At 40.9% G+C, this 17,755-nt stretch overlaps 1 protein-coding gene across 4 annotated transcripts in view; it reads right to left on the reverse strand.

The window, feature by feature from the left end:
* LOC110831182 (uncharacterized) overlaps nucleotides 1-17,755 on the reverse strand; it is a 115,718-nt gene that overhangs the window by 15,464 nt on the left and 82,499 nt on the right. For all 4 annotated transcript variants that reach the window (XM_022066890.2, XM_022066889.2, XM_022066888.2 and 1 more), the window contains 7 exons: nucleotides 10,257-10,299; nucleotides 7,824-8,434; nucleotides 4,670-4,766; nucleotides 3,581-3,749; nucleotides 2,406-2,576; nucleotides 1,455-1,675; nucleotides 758-951 (listed from right to left, as the gene is read on the reverse strand). In XM_022066890.2, coding sequence (XP_021922582.1) covers nucleotides 758-951; nucleotides 1,455-1,675; nucleotides 2,406-2,576; nucleotides 3,581-3,749; nucleotides 4,670-4,766; nucleotides 7,824-8,434; nucleotides 10,257-10,299 — 1,506 coding nt within the window. The remainder of the gene's footprint in view (nucleotides 1-757; nucleotides 952-1,454; nucleotides 1,676-2,405; nucleotides 2,577-3,580; nucleotides 3,750-4,669; nucleotides 4,767-7,823; nucleotides 8,435-10,256; nucleotides 10,300-17,755) is intronic.

Raw genomic sequence — 17,755 nt, forward strand, 5'->3', positions numbered from 1 at the left:
CCAAGTAGGTTATGACAAATCACCAGAAAAATTGTCACACATTTCTGGCCAATTTATGACAGCAGGAATAAAACACTGGGAATGGCTGCTTTAAAAGGTATGTTCCATTTCATAATTCAATTGCTCGGCAGTCTGCTGTTTGAAGTATAGTATTATGCAACACAGGAAATATATCTGTGCCTATATAAAAAAATTGGTTCTCAGTTACGGAACATAATACAATTTTCTTCCTTGTGGAAAAACTAGAACATGTTAAGAGATACTAATAAAGAACGAAAACTACGGCACCTAATAGATATTCTGTGCATACCATCTCCAATTTTTTATTTCGTTATCACAACCATTCACACTGAACAAATTGTGTGTGTGTGTGTACATTTCAGCAACTTAATTTTCATTTCCATTCAGATGCAATAAACTTTAGAAGTATAATGTACACTTCTGACTTACACAGCTGAATATATACTGCATTCCAATGTTTTTCCCTAACAATATTCAGCATTTTGTTAAATTGTTTTTCTTAATGGACTTTACCATTGTAAAGGTATTATTTTTTTGGAAGTTGGTTCTACTTCTATTGTCCAGTGAAAGAACAGAATACCTACCACATTTGCAATAAATAAACAAGAACTTCACAACCTGCACTGAATTAGTGGCCGAGTATAAACAAACATTTTAAATGGCTGCACGGGTTGTTAGTCAGACATTCCCAGTAACTGGAAGCCTTCAGAAGTATTTGCCCATGGCAATCACTTACCAGAGGTGTGGGAAAGAGGGAAGGTGCTGGAGGGGGTGGCAGTATTGGCGCTGTATGTTGGTGTACATGTGTATGCTGATGTTGATGGTGATGCATCTCAGTGCGCAGGTATGGTGGCGGCCCTACATTTAATGTACGATCCTGCGATGCCAGAAACCTGCTGTCTAACTCCCGACGCAACATGTCTGCCTGGTCTGCAATCAGCATCATTACATTACAACCCTCTAATTTCACATTAACATTCTAATGGGCACTCCACTAACATTTAATGAATTACAGAAACAGACACACACTTGCATCACATATTCTTTGCTATTTAATTACAATACAGGATAGTACAAACAATAAACCTGTTGCCAGTACAACAGAAGTAATATTATATCAATGAGAGATGGCAAAAGGTGGTACCTAACTTAAAGACAAAGCATAATTTCACATGGGGCAAACAAATATATTCACATATGAAATTTTAAATACACTTACTACATGGTTATAGAAACTGCCCTTGATAATAAATCAAGTACCAGATAAGGGAGTTGCAATGCATATTACCTGTCTGTCATGTCACTGAGGGGTACAATGTAAATGTCCTGTGTGCCATGTAAAACACAGGCTTCACAGAAAGAGAACCCCATCTTTTTCTACTCGAGATATAAATTGTAGGGCATGTATTAGTATGTACATTTCTTTTACTTACTTGACTGGAAGAGTGACTCTGCTGAGAAGGGGTTAGGGTTGGCAGCTGGTGGCAGGCTCAAAGGACTGGCTGTTGCAGCAGAGGGTGGAAGTGGAGGTGCAAACATTGGTGGAGGAAATGGATGTGTTGTGGGATGCAGTGGATGAGTGGCTGGAAGTGGCACAGGAGGGGGCGTTGGTCGTGGCACCGATGCTGCAGGTGACAGTTGCTGCCCACTTGAACTGAAAAAATACAGAAACAGAAGAATGATCAGCCAGTCACAAACGAACCTTTCGTACTAGGATGTGCATACAAAATAACTTAGAATATCTATCTATAATTATGAGCTCACAACATACCAGTCATTCATATTTCCTGCAATGACATGATATATGAATATATTCTATGGGTTGTGATACCCAAATACCACTACTGATGACATCTTCACTACTGTGAGAACCTGAAATCTCAGATGTTAAAAAGACTTGTATGACAAGAGTGGAAATACTCCAATTTGGGGTACACCTATTTTCCAAATATCTTCTCTGCAATTGTGCACCTCTGATTTTCATAGCAGACAGAAATCACACTCAGCTATTCAACAGTAGATCTGTACCACATATAGGTAAAATTTCTTCATTTTTCTATATCTTTAAATATACATTATATGAAACTGTCCCAAATTAGAGTTATAGATCTTAATGAGATCTACATTTTATGTTTTTTGTATCATATACTGCTTTCAGGAAATGTGATATTCAAGTTCATGGCCAAATTATGGTCACCAATGTCACTGTACAGCGCAAACACCAGATTTAAGTGAATTCTGATGGACGTGGACATAAAACATTAACATAACCTCTCCATTATGCATTCATTTCATACACTTGAGCAAAGTATGTATGACAGAGCACAGGTTTTCAACAGAAAATATTTGCCTTTTCATGCGTTGCAAATTAAAATTGTACAAACCTGCCCCATGATGGTGTTTTGGAGAACGCGAGACTAGAAGACACAACAGCTGGAGCTGGCGCTTGGGATGAACTGAAGGGAGACGAGTTACTCGTGATTACGCAACTACTAGACAATGTTGCCACACTCACAGGGGTGATACTGCTTCGGCTTAGGCTACTTACGTTACTGCTGCAAATATACCACAAACAAAAGTGTCAAAACACCACATCGAGGTTACCTGCAATAATGTATTTGCTCATAAAATGAATATTGATTATGAGGATTTTCACTGTAATTAATACAAACTGATAATGGTGATACAGTGAAACCTGCCTGTAGCACAGTCTCAAGGAACCTGAACATTCTTTCACTTCCTAAAGCTCAATATGTCTTTTAATTCACAACTATTACATTTTATCCTTTCAAAGTTCCACACCTTCCACCTTGTTTTCATATATAATCATCTAAATCAACGCCTAATTAAAAACCTTTACACACCATAACTATACTCAAACATGTTTTCAGTGTAACACGTGCATGCAGGCGTGCACACGCTCACACACAAACACACAGCAAATTGTAACTGCAAACCATGCTCCTCACAGTTATTATTATTAGTATTATGATGTATTGATGTTGTTTTTGTAATGTATTATTATTATTACTTAATTTCAATGTAAAATAAAGATAGTACAGTAAAGTGTATAAAGTGCAGCTGGGGCATGACACTGACCACTCGCCCCCATCTAGTGCTGAGGTTAAGAATGTACATTAGCTATACTTCCTCTCCCCCAAGCAGCTACGTGGAGTATAGTGGGACAGCTTAATTTACAGTACATGCATATAAACACTGTGTTTCATAACTTATTCTTTCCATTTACATTTCAATGTGCTTTTCACCTCAACCTTGCAGACCATTACCTAGCACGGACAGCTCTTCTCCCCAAACCTCAAGGTTTCAATGTATTTATTATCACACTGTAAAGTCAGTATCACTGGTCCTCTGAATCTTACTACTTTATAACATTCAAAAATCCATACATAATCAGTTAAACTTCTGAAATTAAAGTGGTTTGATTTCTTTCATTTCAATTATTTCTGAAACATTACGCTTACATAAATACTTCAAAGCAAGCAAATGCAAACTACAGTATTTTGACACTGTCAATTCTAACAAGAGCTGGTGTCCCTACCTATAACTGTCCCTTTCTCTGTTTGGACTGTGGCCCCTTGGTGAATGACTCCGACCAACTACAGGTGTTGTCACAATGTCTCTGTGGCTTGTTGTTGTGGTTGTCACAACTACAGCTGTTGCTGTTGTCACTGTTGGTGCTGTCGTTGTGGTGGCAATAGGTGCTGAAGCTGTGGAAGAATGCAAAGTGTTTCTTAACCACTATTTTGCCATTCTAAAACCATGTCAGAATATAGCAGAGCATGATATTCAAGTAAAGAAAATCAGATACTTGTTATGCTGATATCATAACCCTATTTATTTATGTATTTATTTATTTATTTATTTGACAATGTTGGCTGTAATTAGCTCAGACTATAAAGTGTTGATTGGCTGCAATGCTGAATTTGATTCTCTTACACTTGGTTGTAATGTTCTGTCCAACTCTTTCAAGTTTCTGAGAGATACCAGCATGGATAATTGGATGACAGCCGAAAGCTTTTCAGATATTCTAGAATGGGTGTTTCAAAGTTGTACATACAAACAAGACAAATGTATGCACATGCACTCATATCCACACACACATACATGCACATAACTACAGAGAAAGAAATCAACCATTCCAGATAATGCAGTAAAAGGAAATGAACCATCAGCGAAACCAAGTCGTCAAGATGAGATTTGAAGGCAGTGAAGATTTTGCAGTTGGTCATCTGGGTTGTAATATTGTGTGGATTTATAGATAGATATCAACGTTTTTGAGGAGCATACTGTCTCCATCTTCAGGGATGAGGTGCAGCCTTGAAGATGGAGACAAGAAACCTATAAGCTGAAGAGAAGCAGAAAATAACAAGGAGATGAAAGTACTGAAAGTAAAATCATAACTGTGCCATCTCTTAGCATGTGTATGAATTGCATGCAAGAGAAAACCAGCCCCTAAGCATTGGTCGGATCAGATTACAACTCGGCAGGCTTAGTAGAATCTGCGCAGTGGCCCCACTGGTTAAAAAGTGGGGAGGAAAAGGTTAATAAGCAAACAAAATCTCCATCTCACCTACAGTTGTAACAGAAAACCACATTATAAATCTGCATCAGTTCATTATGTCCTCACCTGCAGTGGCGGGTGTTGTCACCGAGGGAATGGTTGAAGATCCACCAGAATGCTGTGGCTGCTTGGCAACGATAGGGCACGGTGATCTTGCAGACCTCTGCAAAATTCCAATGCATATGTAAGAACAGCAGGATACCATGTTGCATTAAGATCACAGAAAAAAATCTGAGCCATTTTTCACTGTGCGCCACGAGACCAGTGCCACCAATTATTTAAATTACCTTCAAGCTTTGGCAGCACTGCATAATCATGATGTATCCTAACACTGGTAAACTTCTACTAGACAACACGGTGCTAGAACCCAGAAGACAGCCATCTTCATACTTGCTGCTACAAGAACCTCAAATCCTACTCCCAATTTCTATTTGGAAGACGCAGAGGTTAAACCTTAAATGGCTGTTATGATAACTGGAGACTTTTGGTGTTTCCTTCGTCACTTCAGGCACATGCTGGGGGACTTGAAATATGCCACAACGTAAGACAAAGTTTGTGTGTGATGGAAATTTGATATTAATAAACACAACAGGACACAGAGGAAATATGATTAATGGGTTACAAACTGTTTGATTACAGACATGAGTCATTCCACACCCTCTGGAACTTATATATAACAGACTAAATAAATAAATTATATAATATACAATACAATATGACACCAATCACATCACCATGTAAAATCAGAGCATTCCAATCCACGTTAAATAACATATGAAGCTGCTAGTGTTGTCAAATAACAAAATCAGGCTTTAAAAATAGGTTAGGTTGGGTTAGGTTAATGTGTGTGGATAAATGACATATACTTGAAAGTTATTATATTTTATTTCAATAAATGACAACCTAACCTAAAAGTAAAGTAAAGTTTGTCCCACTATACGCCTTGTAGGCGTTTGGGGTGAGTGGAGGTATAGCTCCTCTCTTTCTTGACCTCGGCACTAGATGGGGGTGAGTGGTCAGCATCACGCCCCGGCCGGCTTTACCCCCGGGAAAGGACCCCGGTACCCATTGTAGAGGAGGCTCGGTGGGCCCCAGAGCCGGTCTGGACGCAGAGGCTAAAGGAAAAAAATCCTCTGCCCCCGTCGGGGATCGAACCCCGGTCGTCTAACCCGTAGCTAGTCACTATACTGACTGAGCTATCCCGGCTCGGCAACCTAACCTAACCTATTTTTAAAGTGATGTGTCCCGATAACAAACAAGTACCCAAAATCAATAAGCCAGTCTACTAATCAGCAGCACAGCAATCAATAACAACATTTATTTAAAACATTGTGAGGAAATCATTTTGAGAAAGAATCTCTTCTAATACCACTGATATATTTTGTGTCATTAACAAAAGGTTGGGTATTTATTAATGATTTCTTTTACTAATGTAATCAAAAACATCTGAGCAAGTCTTTCTACGTCTAACAGGAGCAATTTCAAAATCAGAGCAATCATACCACAAGACTGGGGTGGGGGGTGGGGGTGTTGAGAGAGAGGAAAAACATACTCTCGTGCATAATTATCAGCTTTCGTAAGTTTGGAAGTAGGTTTATTTTCAGACAGCAACCTCATCCTTCTTAACAATGGATGCCGCTAATTATGGCCAAGTATTCTATATACTTTATCTCATCTTAGGAGCACATGATTAAAATTAATTACTTAGAACAAGCTCTTGCTTTTTTCCCCTTCCCCTCAAAGACAGTACTTTCTTCTTTCAAGTTTAGCGAGTAGTGTACTTGCTATTTGCCTTCGTAAATAATATAAAATCTTCACTAATTGGACTGAATGGGCAAAATGAACTTTTATTTAATGGCAAGTTACAAAGGCCATTTATTATAATAATGCTGGGATAAAAGTGGATGAGGGCTTAAGCACAGCCTTTGTGAGAGCCTGCATTTATATCTGTTCAAGTCCAATTACTGTACAAAATTGAACAGTTCCACACTCTACAGTTAAAAACACTCAATTATGACCATGTGCAGGGAAAACTTTTTACTTGTAGGAAAACTGGTGTAAAAAATTAGGAATGAAATTCAAGTAGGATACTCCCGGGGTGGAAAAACAGGAGTAGGATTACCAACAATAAAGTGAATATCGATTAAACAGAGCAAAACCAAGAAATCTGAGCAGATTACAATAATCGGAGCTGGGATTAAAGTTGTAAAATTATGTTATACAGACCAGATAATATTAAAAATTAATGGAATACATTATTAGTAAAATCTGAAGTTGCCCCGTCTCCAGGCATTATAAAGTGTGTAGGTAAAAGCTCCACATTCTTAACTTCAGCAACAGATCACGTTGAGTGGTGAGCTTCATACTCTTGCCACTGTGTCAATGCAGAAGAGCCCCTGGTAGCCATTAGACAGAAGGGTGAGCATGCCCCAAAGAACAATCCTTGTCTCACGGGAATCACACCCTAGTCCAGTCCAGTACTTTACAGATTGAACCTTCCTGGCTCCTCAGTAACAAGGAACACAAGTAGGGGATTCCTTGGGCTGGAGGATTCAAAGTGGAGGTACTGCTACCTGCACCTCCATTTTTAGTTTGAAAATGTAATTAGTTTCCAAAGCAACGCCAAAAGCTTCTTCTAATCACATGGCCTTAAAACCCAAAAACCTGTACCGAACAGATCCCTGTAAAAACCCAAAATCTCTTTTCAAACTCTGTTTACTTCTTCAGTTTCCGTCCATTTTGTCCTTCTCTGTGCGCACAAACAAGCGCTATATTTTAGTCTAATAAACAATCTTCCTTTGAAAAGCTAATAGGTGCTTAAGCAGTCAAGAAATTCCCTCATATCATGGCACATGCACGTTCATTACAGATTTAACAAACACCCTGGGTCCTTCGCATGCCAGTTAATTCCTGTCACCTCCTCTACATGCAACTTCCTTGAGAATCTATTTTAATATTATCCTTCCAAGTACAACTAGGTCTTCCTTCAAGACCTCCTGACCGAAATGTTGTAAGCAATTTATTTTCACCCTCTCAACCCTGACCACACTGTTCTCCGAAGGGTGTGAACACTCCGAAGCATACCAGACCGATTCTCTCGAACTCTGATAAAGGTCAGCAAATCCAACTGCATGGCTCATGGCAACCAGATTACCACCATTAAACCTGTCAGGCTGGTCCGGTCTGCTTCGGTGTGTTCGCGCCCTTGCACATTACGTACCGTGTCATTGCGTGGGGAAGGCAGTGGTGAGGCCGCTGCTTGAGGAAGATACGGACTGTGCTGCAGAGTTGCGGAATAGGGCGCGTACAGGGGCGGGTAAGCGGGGTGAGGATGCGGATGGGAATTTGAATAAGCATTTAGAGGCAGGGGTGCATAGCTGTTAGGGGCAGGCTGAGCTGGAGTTGCCACGGCTGGACTGTTGGTCCGGCTGTTGGTATTGGCGCTGTTGGTACTACTGTTCAGGCAGTGTTGCTGTGGCGCTGCTGTCGGTGGTGGCTGGACCTGTGGCTGTGGTTGCGGAGGAAGTGACAAAGGCAGTGGCAGAGGAACGAGGGGCGGAGGGGGGACTGGCGATGAAGACTGAACCAGTGATTGCGCGGATACAACGCGTGGTACTGGTCCGTTTGATACCACACTCGGTTGCGATGAGTGTGAAGGCGACGAGGGTGGGTTCGAGATGGCCGTGGGATTGTGTGGTTGAGGTGGCGGTGGTGGAGGAGTAGGGACGCGTGGGGGCGGAGGGCTGGGGGCAGGACTGGTCGCGCCACTGCCCCCACCAGGCGATCCCGTTCCGTTGTTGATAGGAGGAGGTGGGTTGCCCGGTAACTCGTCTGAAAAGGAAAAACACAAAAATTAACAAGTGGGATGTTTCTGCCGCGTGACTGGATTCACGATTCAAGGATCGGTCGAGGGTGAACGCGAGTTACTCATCCGTCCCCGACAACTTGTTGCCTAGACAGAGATCAGCAAGAAGTAAAGCGACAATGGGTTTATGATAGAGGCAGTGCAGAAGACGGGCTGGAAATGTGGCGGCTACGCACGTGTGTCTTAGGTTTGTGGTACATTTTCGAGGCACTACATCGACGCAATAGCAACGATTTCATCATCAGAAAAATCTCATTCTCCGTTATGAAGCAAAACTTACCAAACGTTAAGTCTTCGAAAGTTCGAAGCTAAGTTATTTAGAGCACTTGAAATTGATAACATCTTTAACATTTCTGATCCAGCCACTTGATCTGATTCCACCGACGACGACTGAAGATATGCAGCAATGACTCGTTCATTTCAGGAATTTACCTTGAATGCTGACGAAAAACTCGCAAGAAAATTACGTCAGAAGCCGAAGAACGGCAAGCAAGTACAAACTTTCTGGTTGATTTACTCCACGAACGTCGACGCTATGCCTTCCACTGCTGCCAACTTGTCACTCCTCCCCCGACATTGTTAATAGTAGTACACTTTCGAAACAGTGGGATCCCATGAGGTTAGCTCCATCCATACGAAGTGGCAGAGATAGAAATTCGACCAACACCACGACGACAAATACGGTCCCACATGAGCTTGTTCTATTACCTTTACACACACGCGAACTTCTGCTTCATGAATACATACAACAAGCCAGTTACAGACATATAAGTCATTGCCTGTACGTAGTCTAATCCAGACGTGAGTTCGCAACTTCCCAAGGCAACTTCTGAGTCAAATCATTTTGTACCCTGGGGCTTTGTTATTAATAAAATAACTTACATGTTCCTTCATCAGCGGATCAAACCGCCATTACTTAGTTCAATCTGTCCTAGAAAGCAAGTCTTTCTTGCCTCATTCTAAATTGTTTAAAATGTTAATAGGAAAATCAGGCCTATTTTATCATGTGTAAGTGTAAAAACTAAATTATAAACGGCTTTGTTTTGGTTCACTGAGGCTAGTATTTAAAATCTGACGAAGAGTTTCAAACAGTAGCCTACTTGTACAAAGCAAATTTTACGACCACGTGTTAGAGACTACATTTTAAGTGGTGAGAAGATTCAGGCTATACTTCTGAAACTATGCATACGACATCCCTCCCCGTGTAAACAAAATTGCACTTACTATCACACCTGAAGGCAGCGTGGTCAAAATGGCGGCCCGCGACCACTTGTAATCAGGCCAGCGAAAGTATTTGTTAATTTGTTACTACCAGTTAGTACAAACCCATTTCTTTTTTCGAAGTTGATATTCCGTCACTGGTAAAATAACATTCTGCTCAGTGCTCTCACTAAAGCCACTGACTTTAAAAGCGTAAGATGTACGTTCTGCTGGTAAAAATTGTTATTGTATCAGATACAAGTTATTAAAGTAGCGGAGTTCAAATAATTTGTGCAAGTTTTCCAGGTAAAAATTGTGATAGATGCAAGCTGTTGCAGGAGCAAATTTAAAATAATATGAAAATATATAAATTTGTGCACATTTAAATAAAATTTATATTTCAGCATTTGCAATGGTAATATGTCATTTCTGAATAAGTATTATTAAAGACAACGGCAATGCAAAAATAGTGACAGTAGGGGCTTCTTGGCCCTTGGGTCCAACAGGAAAACTATTCTGACCTGGGCGAGGAAAGAAGTTGGACCACCCTGCCTTAAGGTATCATAGTGACACGCATATCTGACTTACGTTTTCGAGTGGTAGTGAAGAGATCTGACCCCGCATCGGACCCCTGAAAGCAGAAAGAAAACCATCTAAAACCCTTCACTGAAGGCTACAATCACAAACAATTACTTCAAATTCTGCAATACGTCTTGTGTCACAGCAGGTAATCAAATTAATTTATACCAACACGTCTTCTGACAATATGGGCCTCTACTGTGATAGAACGAATATCCAGGAAATCCTGGACTCCATACAAATGTTTTCAGTAAGGCAATACAATGAGGGCGACTATCCACATAAATGAAACAAGTCAGGAAACTTATGCATAACGTAAACAACCTTGGCGCGTTCGCCACAATTTGACCTTTGCGAATGCCACAGGAGATGTCAGAGTTGCATTGGGTCAATAACATGGGACGGGTCTGGCTGGCTGGAGACGTAATCACTGAGGATTCTCCCACGTGGTTGGACAGCTGTACGTATCGATTACTGTTGTCCAATTTGAACCAAAATTGGAATGTGCTCACAAAATCCGTTCAGCCGTTCTGGAGTTGTGTCACGCGTAACGGAGCGACGGAGTGATTTCAGGATCTCCGTCTGATAAATATTTAGCGAGTTACGCTGGCGTACATTTCCATGTGGTGTCCGTTCTAGACGTTCTACTTTTGAAAGTGGCAAAACCCGTTTAGCGGTTCTCGGGGTGGTCTACATGAGGGCGGACATACACACAGACAAAACAAAGCTAACAGACAAACTCTTCCAACTTCGTTGCGAACGCGCTTAAAATGAGTGGCTGTGGTTCTGTCAGAAATCAGGGCTGCAGCCGGCAGTACTAAACGTGCAGTTCCGAATCGACAGAAACATACATTAAAATCCACTGGCATAGTCGGGCTTATCTTATGGAACAGGCCTGGAAACGATCAGAGGACTTGTTCGGCTACAATCCGGAAGGGGGGGGGGGGGATTCCGCAAATTTTATCGCAAGAAAACAAATAAATAAATGGTTTAATTTCAATGGTTATATGCCAATCTAAAAACTCAGTCAGGTCGCAATCATAGAAGCGGTTACAGAACCGAGTGACGCCAGTTTAATAAAGATTGATCGATTCCACTGTCGGCGTGGTACATACACGCACCGCTAAGTTATGTGACAATCCGCCTAGACATTGGAAAAACAAAGCTAGAACGAGGAACAACAAAAGCGAAACCAGACGTTATAAACCATTGTGTATTACTGAGGCGTATCGTGATCTGATTACAGTTACCAAGCACCGACTCGAAAAATGCATCAATCAACTAAATGGCCGATGCTGCGATAATGTGCGGAAATGCACGTGGGAATTAAACTGTTCTGCATGTAACATGCGACAGGTTCAAAACGCAATCTGAACAGAAAGCAAAAGGAAAAATTTGATTTAGGCCTAAATGGCAAATGGGAGTGTAAGAAGAAGAAGCAAATAAAACTGCACCACCAAGCACAAAGGAAGGAGTCTGGTAGGAAGCCAGTATTTCCTTTCAGTCAGGCTTCTTTGCCTATTATCTTTACGGCGTGTACCATTTTTACGCAAACCATCAACAATCATGTACCACGGTACAAGAGTGAAATCAGAAGCAGGTCCACCTCCAAGTAACAGACTCCCAACCTCGCCCGTGACGGTCCCGTCAAGGTCATCCTGCTTATTAGGCCGCTGCTCACGCCAGTTACTCGACAGCCGTGAAATGCGAACATGCTGTATTCATGAGCAGAAAGCTTAAGATGGCTGTCTTCTGGGTTGTAGCGCCGTTAGCCTCGTAGAAGTGTACCAATGTTTCAGAGGTACAACCCAGAAGACAGCCATCTTCGGACTCGCCGCTGTGAAAACCTCAAATCCCACTTAGCAGAAAGCTTGTCCATTCTGGAACTCACTGTGCATGCTGCTGTTCGCGAAGCACTTGACAATGCGTGACCTGATAACGAAATGCCGAATAAGACAACAATACACCGACTGGTAACAAAATATAGGGACACCGGAAGGCGGTGGACACTGCTGAAAAGCTATTCTGTAAGTTCTTCCTCCCAAAAAAATTTGCTGGTGCTTAACAAAGCACGACGACATACAAACCCGTGAGGGAGTGGAGGAATAGATCCTGGAATTCTCAATCTCTGAACTAGATGGAACTGAATGGTTAGTTCACGCCCCTGAGGCTTTACCTCCGAAGAAAGAACACCCGTATTCATTAAATAGAAGGCTAGGTGGGCTCCAGAGCTGGTCTGGAAGTTGTGGCGAAGAAAAAATACATCTGCCACCGCCATCCTGTCCTGTACAGCCTACTTATACGAAGTAATTACTTTGCCTCTTTGCTCAAGTAGCATAACAAATATTAGGCAGCTCCTGAAACGAATATTGTGTATCAAAGCCAGCCGTCAAGTGCAACTATTACACAATGTATTATAATTAAAGTCAGCAGGATGGAGTGGTTGTTAATTGAGACTTAACGAGTCCCTACGAGCGTGCTGGGAGCCATAATAAAGACAGCCTACCTTTCTTCATCTTCTTAAAATTTGTACACTACCCACAACATCAGTCACTTAAGCAAGTTTTAATTATGATTCCAGCGAACAATTTCATTAAGCTTTACAAGAACTCATACTTCGGCTTGTGCACAAACAAACTTTCCTTGGAAGAAATAACACGCCAGACCGAAATTGAAACTTCAAGTGACTCTTTATGGGTTTAATCATTACTTAACGTATTATTAAACGAATCATTTGCTTCGTTTAATAACATTTCATAAAAATGTTATCTACTTTCGCCTCGATGACAGTGAAATCTGAACGAATAATAGTCAAAGACAAATCATAAATAGCACCTGCTGAAATAAAATCCATATGGCAGACAAAGAAATATAGCTACAATGCAATTTTGCAAACCAAATCTGGGTTTTTAAGAAAAATTAAATACAGCAGTAAATGTGCAAGTACAGAACTTGGCCAGGGAACAAAGGAAGTTTGGTCCCAATCCTCCAATCCTTACATAACCCATTAATTTAATGACACTTTTTACTTGAACTCTGAAGATAGTGGTAATATGTTCGTCAGACACACTGGTACAGAACCATAAGACGACAGATGCAACAACCCAGAAGACCACACTCTAAACTCGCCCTTCGTACTTCAAACCGAAGATGGAGGCAGTATGATACTCTAATATGTTGGTATACAACCACAAGACCAGAAGGCGCCACAACTCGTAAGACCATAACCTAAAAAATCCTGTTATTTCGGAACCCAAAGGTCCTTTATCGTGTTCACAAGAGTAATGAAAACTGGTTCTAAAAAAAGTTAAAGATCGTGTTAAGAGGAAACCTTTGTCGAACCAAACTGAATATAGCCCCAAACACCATCAACGAAATGGATGTATTTTGCAGTTCGATAGTATTATCACTAAACACAATTTCGAATGACTCAATGCAGACACAAAATGTTGCAAAAAAAAGTCTAAATGGGGCCAATATTATATTAAACTATCATCCGTGACGGTGGCAGAAGGGTGTTAATAAATACGCAAAACACGACAGCAAGAGGAATTATATGGAACAGACAAGTTAAATCATGAAATGCGTTGGACAGAGATTGCCACACATGGTAGCAGCTGCGAATATGGAAGGCAGACACATTTCGGCCAATTTATCATGTCCACACGACTTATTTGTGATTAATGACGTAGTCTGACTTTCCATCTCGTTCTACCTCCATCCTTCATATTACTATTATTATCATACCATCTTACAAGGCATCTGTCCATGAGTCTGGGCTAAACTTTGTCCGCGTTGCTCATCACATATTAGCTTCTGGAAAATATATTTAAAACTAAAGATGAGCTACGTTAATAATCTTCTCAAAGGCTGCGTTTCCAGAGCGGCCGTCGTATGTTCTAGCAACGTGATTCGGCACCGCATCGCAGAGTACAGTAAAACATCTCTAAGTTGGACACTTGGGGTTCCACGAAAAGGTGTCCAAGACAGAGGGAAAGAGAAACATCAGATTGTGGTCTAATGACAATACAATCTATTTACTTACATACACTAACTGCTGTAGGCTTACTTGAATTAAGAATTAATGACAATAGTATTAATAATAATCTTTTGAAGCCCGCTCCCATGCATTGCACATTACACCCCCGTCTCAATAACATTTTCTAAAGTTAATTCCATCAATTTTCGCTTCCCCATCGCAAAAAGAAAAATTCCATTTCTATTAACACAGTCTGAACTCAAATGCAAGCTCAGTACTGATGGAGTTAAAACTGTGTCTTCTGCAATACTGTAGTCCAGTTACGGGTTCAGCAAAAGAATAGTTAAACACTTGCAATGCATTCCAATGATGTGTTCAATGTCCATAAGACAATGCTCCAGAGAGGAGGCATTCATCAGTCAGAAACTCAAAATAACAAAATATATAACGGAAAAAGTTTCCCTGAAAAGCATCGAAGTGCATGAACCTGTCCAACTTACAACAAAAGGGGTGTCCAAAATATAGGGTATTGTGGACATGTAAAATTATAGGATATTCGCCGGTTCCAATTAAAAGTGTCCAATATAAAGGGGTGTCCAACTTGAGGGGTTTTACTGCATTTTCCCTCACGGAGGTTCGAAATTGGTAGAGTGATTGCCGTGTTCGACGACAGGAAAAGAAAAACAACGGAACGAGATTCGTTTATAAAACACAGTAAACATTTACAATGATAAGCAGTAGTTCTTGGCATACTACAGACAGGTTAGTCGAGATCTGCCATCTTCCAATTTGTCACTCTGTCCGTCCGGCCACGTCAATGCCAGACTACACAGCGCAACAACCCAGAAGAAAGAAATCTTCTGAAAAATTATTTGCCATTACCTCATATAACAATTTTCAATTTCAAATGTTCTGTATGGGCGAAGACGTCTCATCGATTTTAACACCATATAGGGCTCAGTTTTCACACACGTTTAAAACAGCAAATAATACAAATTATGATAATTATTATGATAATTACGACAATAACAATTAATTAATAGATTCTAATTTGTACTATACAGCATAACTTAGAATCAGATCCCGTCCTCAAAAAAAAAACCCAGAGCGTTGTTACCGGTCCATAAATCAGAAATATAGCACGCTACATTAGGGGACTAAATTCTAACAAGCTACAGCATATAGAGCCCAAAGTTCGTTTGAATAATATTTACGAAATTAGTCCGTACCTGAAAAAGAATCACGTGGCCCATCCCCAAAAATCGAAGTTGTACACTGAACTCCAGCAGTGAAAATCCACGGACAAGAATACACCCATACAGCCTATCTGAAATCCCCAGATTTCTAGCCTTTCTTTATTTATAAAACTGAGTTTGTAGCTCGTGGCCAGGCACGTAAGCACTTCTTAAAATCGCGTCTCTCAATAAATAAAGTCGTTTTACGACAATATTTCCGGAAATTCATTACGTCGGAGAAACAGGGGACCGCCTGTGTTTAAAGCAGGAGAAAGGAATGGACATGGCCTATTTTTGCATGCACTTACTCAGTCTCGGTTCCATGGCATCATAATACATAAGATGAGGGCTAAGATTGCAGGAGGATGACCTCTGAAAAGCAGCCACTCTTAACAAGCACATCAACCCTGCTTCCTGTCTCTGCACCGAGGATCATAATATAAAAAACCAACAGAATGAATGGCCAACTTGCCACTGCGAATTGCAGGGATAAATAAAAAAAACCTGGACCAAAAACATGTTAGGAAGACAAGAAATGAATATCGGAGGAAAACATTCAAGTCTGTAAAGCGTGGAACTAGCCAACGTCTTCCCTAACTGCGGCTTTCGGGAAACAGCGTGACATACTGACGGTGTTCCAACATTTCGGCAGACATTGTAGTTGCCATTTTCAGGGCGACTTTATTTCGGATGATTCTGAAGCCCTTATATAGAGACCGGGCATTGGGAGGTAAAGACGTGATTGGACGTACATCCTGCTACAAGATCAATTACTATTCAGCTCTTAAAGGAATTCCACTGTTACAGAACCCAACAGTCCACCACCTTCAAATCGAATCCACACACGTACAATTGAATGAACAAAAAATTATCGAAGATAAAATGCTGATCGTAAATCGTAGAGATTTAGCTCGTTGGAGTGTCCAAAGCTGAGCTTTTGTGACGAACTTTGAAGTAGAAACTCGTTATGAGAGAAACAATGGAATTGGGCGAAAGTGTCCCATTCCAAATCAGCCATAGGCTAGCTATTTTTAACAAACGTACTATATAAGCAAGCTTACTTGACAAATGAAACAACAGAAACTGAACATTACCAACACCTACATTAACTGCATATGAGAAAGAAACTCAGTTTCCTCGTATCTGCTTTCAAAATGTAACCGCTTTCCAGGGCAGCTGAAAAGTACTTTCCTCACCAACGCAGGTGGAAATTACGATTACAAAGCGTGACGTGTGGAGAGACAATTATTCATACAAATCAATACTTAAACCTAAAATCACAACTCCTGACCAACTACTCCTGTCCCTTTCCAGACAAACACTGCGTATTTTGTAAAATCCTACTGACAAATACAACGCCCAAGTTAAATCATAGCCCGTACTTTTGGTCCTGTGAATTGTAAACATTTTATCCTATTTACTAATATGCCATAAGAAAAAACTAATCATGCCTGCATAAAACCTCGAGCGTGCTCGTTTTGTGCCCCCCCCCCCCCCCAAACAATAAACTCAGAATAAATTGGCATATTTCCCTGTATTCCGTATCAGTCCAATTCACATTCATCCTCGTATCAGGGAAACACAAACATCTCTCTGGCATTCCTTCGAATAAAAAGTCGTCTCAATAAGAGCGGGAAGATGTACTCCAACGGAGTATACAGTTTTAAAATGCGCCCCTCGCTATTCTGTATAAAGAACGCAAAATAAAATCGAATTACTTCGGACACAACAAAGACCATGCAGCCAATCATCCCCTCCTCCGAAATTCATATTTATTTTCACAATATTTACCACAAACACAGTCTTTACCCCCAGCGAGGGGTTTGCCATATTCTCCCGTGCTGATCGGAATACGGAAGCCTGATGCTCGTATGATTGATGGAATGTTTCCCCAACCGAATGAAGCCACTATGACTTAAAAACGATAAAATCCTTTTAAAAACCGAAACAAGAACAATAACATACATGTTTGCTGTGTGGTTAGAATCGATTCACCGTTCATTATACATACCCCAACCAACCCTAAACCCACCCAACCCAAAAACACAAGTCTCTACATACATGGAATGTTTTCCTAGCTGAATAACCGATAAGTGGTTTATGGTGTGGCTTTTATTACAGTTTGTCATGTGGCTGAGAGAGATGGAAAGGGATATGGAAACAGAGGCGGGTTGGGGGAGTGAGCGGGGGTATGTTAATATTGTCGCCGTTGACACGGAGTGGCACAGTTGACGTGCCACTCCGTTATTGGATTACTACCACATCATCGTGACACGCAAGCCGTGCACCTAACC

This window comes from Zootermopsis nevadensis, unplaced genomic scaffold, assembly GCF_977971745.1.
Source record: "Zootermopsis nevadensis isolate Lab colony 2312 unplaced genomic scaffold, Znev_1.0 Znev_ptg000015l, whole genome shotgun sequence".
NCBI lineage: Eukaryota > Metazoa > Arthropoda > Insecta > Blattodea > Termopsidae > Zootermopsis > Zootermopsis nevadensis.